The sequence below is a fragment of the Staurois parvus genome, unplaced genomic scaffold (assembly GCF_062004578.1).
Source record: "Staurois parvus isolate SC_StPar_1 unplaced genomic scaffold, SC_StPar_1.0 ptg001760l, whole genome shotgun sequence".
Classification (NCBI taxonomy): Eukaryota; Metazoa; Chordata; class Amphibia; order Anura; family Ranidae; genus Staurois; species Staurois parvus.
The window spans coordinates 392,767-396,588 of NW_028319556.1; the positions used below are offsets into that span (position 1 = coordinate 392,767).

The following is a 3,822-nucleotide window of genomic DNA, read 5'->3' on the forward strand; positions in this document are numbered from 1 at the left end:
ACAAAAAATGGATTCTGCTACACATCTTGCTAAAAAAAAAATCCCAATAAGTGTATATTAACCTCTTTGGCGGTATTCCCGAGTGTAGCTCGGGGTAAAATTTCAGTACCAAGAGCGGTAACCCCGAGCTACACTCGGGCTTACCATGCCTTGCTCAGGGAGTCCCTACAGCACTTACCTTGTCCTTCGCTCCCGCGATGTGTCCCCTGCAGCGTCCCCGGCCATCTCCTACGGCCGATGCCGGCATCCGGCTTCTGTGTTCCGGTCCCTGTGATGTCAGGACGTACGGGCGCTGGAACCAGCGGCAAATTTGAAATTTTTAAAAAATATCATTTTTTAAAAAATGATTATTATATAGTAAAACATTGCTGTTTCAATGCATTTCATATATATTTTGTCCCGAGTGCTTTGTCCGGCGCCCTGCCTGCATTTTTACTGTTCTTTCTGCCTGGAAACTTAGAAAAGTCCATGGCGTCCAAAAAGCGTCCCTTTACGTCAAAAGCGGTTTTAGACCGGCTAGAGAACAGCGATAGTAAATCAGAACCACTTGCAGAATTGAGTGATAATGATTCGTGGGGGAAATTCCTCATCAGACACTGAAAACGATTCTGCGACTTTGCTCAGCGATGTGCGAACTTGGCGCTCTATTTCACATTTCAGTGTTTTTGGTTTGATTATATTATTGAATTAAATATATTATTATTTTTTATGATTATTTCTAAATTATAATTTATGATTTTGTGTTTCAAGTTTTATCATATTCAGAATGTTTACTAGACTCTTGTTCGGACAGATTTCAGTGAGTTATTCCTAAAAATTACAGGCCTACAATAAAAAACTACAAATTTCCATGAAAAAAAATGGTACCGCTTTCAGCACAAAAAACCGGAAATAATTAGTTTACGTGAAATAATTGGTTTACGTGAAAGTTATAGCATCTACAGATGGAAGTATATACAGTATATTGGAATTTTTATTTATTTATTGTGACTTTACTGACAATCTAGTGTCTTCAGGTTCTGGGTCACTGACATTTATTTACAATATTTCTCTTGATTATTAAACAGATGATGATCATTTGAATTTTTGGGAATGAATAAAAGTTCTGTGATGGATTTTACCTTCAGGGGGCTCACCGACAATGCTCAACTCAACATTCCATTGTTTGTAATATTTCTTCATATATATTTTACAACTGTAGTAGGTAATGTTGGCCTTATCTCTCTGAATATAATGGACAAACATCTACATAAGCCCATGTACTTGTTTCTGAGCAATCTTTCCTTTGTGGATCTCACATACTCTTCATCAGTCACCCCCAAAATGTTGTGGGACTTTTTAAGTGCAACCAAGACCATCTCTTTTCTTGGCTGTGCCATACAGATGTACATCTTTGGGTCCTTTGCTACAGTTGAATGTCTTCTTCTTGCAATCATGGCCTACGATCGCTATGTGGCCATCTGTATTCCATTGCTGTATCAGGTCCACATGAGTAGTATCTTGTGTCTCCGGATGTTGGTTGCTACCTATTGTGGAGGTTTTTTGAATTCTCTTGTGCACACAGTTTCTGTTTTCCGTCTTAACTTTTGCCACACTCACATTATTGATCATTTCTTCTGCGACATTCCACCGCTCCTCAAGCTATCCTGTTCTGATGTATCAATGAACTTCGCAGTTCTGATTATTTTAGGTGGCCTGGTTACCACAGGCAGCATCATACTGATCTTTGTCTCCTACATCAACATTATCCTGGCCATTCTAAAGATCCGGTCAACCCAGGGTAGATACAAGGCTTTTAACACATGTGCTTCTCACATGATTGTTGTCAGTCTCCTATATGGGACTGTCCTCTTTATGTATTTTCGTCCATCTACCAGCTATGCCTTGCAGCAAGACCGTGTTGCTTCTGTGTTCTACAGTATAATTATACCTATGTTAAATCCTCTCATATATAGTCTTAGGAATGCTGAGGTTAGAGAAGCATTAAAGAGGATATTTTAAATAGTTACTAATGTCCCCAGGCCTCCTAAACCACTACTACCATGCTTTTGTAGGCTTCATTTTAGAGCAAAGGGTTGGTCATCTGAAAGTAGTTCTCCATGGTCCTACAGCCTACATTGGCTTGCATTGCTGATATGGCAGGGATTTTTTTCAGTGCGAACTTGAAGGAACACAGTTCCAGCACTACATATATGTAATGGCCAGGGGCGTATTTACCACAAGGCATTTTTCAGGGGGGGCAGCACTGAACCTTGGTAGAAGGGATGGAAGAAGGGACATGCAGCATGGGGACCTGGTGGGTTCTGAGAGATGCTGTGGGTTTTATGACGGTGTATGCACAGCCCGACTCTCGTTCCTGGGGATGTCCGGAGGAGGGGCGGACTGACCATTTGGAAACTCGGGCACTGCCCAATGGCCCGGGGTCAGTAGGGGGCCCCATGAGATGCCCCTGGTACCTTTTTCATAGGCTTTTTTGAGTTTGAGGACACAGGAGCCCGATGATCCCCTATTGCCCCATGAGTTGTCAGTCCACCCCTGGTCCGGAGCTGTGAAAGTGAGTGTCTTTCTCTCTCTCGCCATGGGGGATGGTGGCTGGTGTATGGGACGCAGTGGCAATGGAAGGCTTGGGTGGAGGGCAGAGGTGCTCTTGGTCAATGTCAGGCTCTTTCTACGGGGGGAAGGGGGGGGGCGCCAATTTTTGTGTTGCCTAGGGCAGCAAAAAACCTAAATACACCACTGGTAATGGCAAGGTGTGCTGGAGGGTTTATCGATGCTGGCTGCTGAGGGATTTATTGTTGCAGGCTACTGGAAGATCTTTTGTTGCTGGAGGGGGTCTGTTGTTGCGGGGTGGATCTATTGTTGCTCAGGATGGTATTTTGTTGTGGGTTGTCTATTGTTGGTTGGGGGATCTACTGTTGCTGGGTGGTTTATTGTTGCTGGATACTGTTCTGTAGTCTCTAAAAGGGGCAGTGCTGGGAGGTGGGTCAAGAGGCGGTGTGCAGAGATGGGCAGGGGGCGGAGACAAGGGGTGATTCAGAAGGGGGGTGTACCTGCAGCTATTCTCTGAGGAAAAAAAGGGTAAAGGCATGCTAGGATTGTAAAAGATGTAGGACTCCTTGGGGTATCAACTAAAACTCAAATGACAGCACCTTTGTGCATTGTGGTAAAATTTAGGCATGACCAAAATATGGCTGAGGGCTTATGGGTTTGATTATGTAATGGCAGACTATTCAACTTTATATAATATGGGAACTGTGAGCTATGACCCACCAGGGCCACATTGTCCTCCTTCTCCAACATGTCCCTTCAGTGACAATATATGACGTAAACACCTACAAAGTGGGGGTGATTTACTAAAAGTAGAGCACTCAGAATCCGGTGCAGCTGTAAATGAGAGCCAATCAGCTTTTAACTTCAGCTTGTTCAATTAAGCTTTGGCAATAAAACCTGAAAGCTGATTGGTTTCTATGTAGAGCTGCACCAGATTTTGCACTCTCCAGTTTTAGTAAATAGGCCCCACTGTTTACATTCTATCTCATATGTAGACGGATTATCATGGCTGATGGTCCTCCTTATGGTAAAGAAGTGGCATGGCACAGTCATGCTTCCAAGTTTGAATTTTTACAGTCTCTCATTTCATATCTAGCTTAGCTGATTAACCGCTTCAGTACCGGACATTTTTACCCCCATCCTGCCCAGGCCAAGTTTCAGCTTTCAATGCTGTCACACTTTGAATGAAAATTGCACGGTCATGCAACACTATATCCATATGAAATTTTTATCATTTTTTTTTTCACACAAAAAGAGATTTCTTCCGCTGGT

The 3,822-nt window shown here is 43.0% G+C and overlaps 1 protein-coding gene across 1 annotated transcript; it reads left to right on the forward strand.

Moving 5' to 3' along the window:
* The first annotated feature begins 1,092 nt into the window (after positions 1 to 1,092).
* Positions 1,093 to 2,001, forward strand: LOC149434380 (olfactory receptor 5AP2-like). Its single transcript, XM_089663747.1, has one exon. It carries the CDS (start codon positions 1,093 to 1,095, stop codon positions 1,999 to 2,001), a length of 909 nt encoding a protein of 302 aa, XP_089519873.1.
* The last annotated feature ends 1,821 nt before the right edge of the window (positions 2,002 to 3,822 follow it).

Coding starts and splice junctions, on each gene's coding strand:
- LOC149434380 (XM_089663747.1), top strand. CDS start 1,093: ATGAATAAAAGTTCTGTGATGGATTTTACCTTCAGGGGGCTCACCGAC.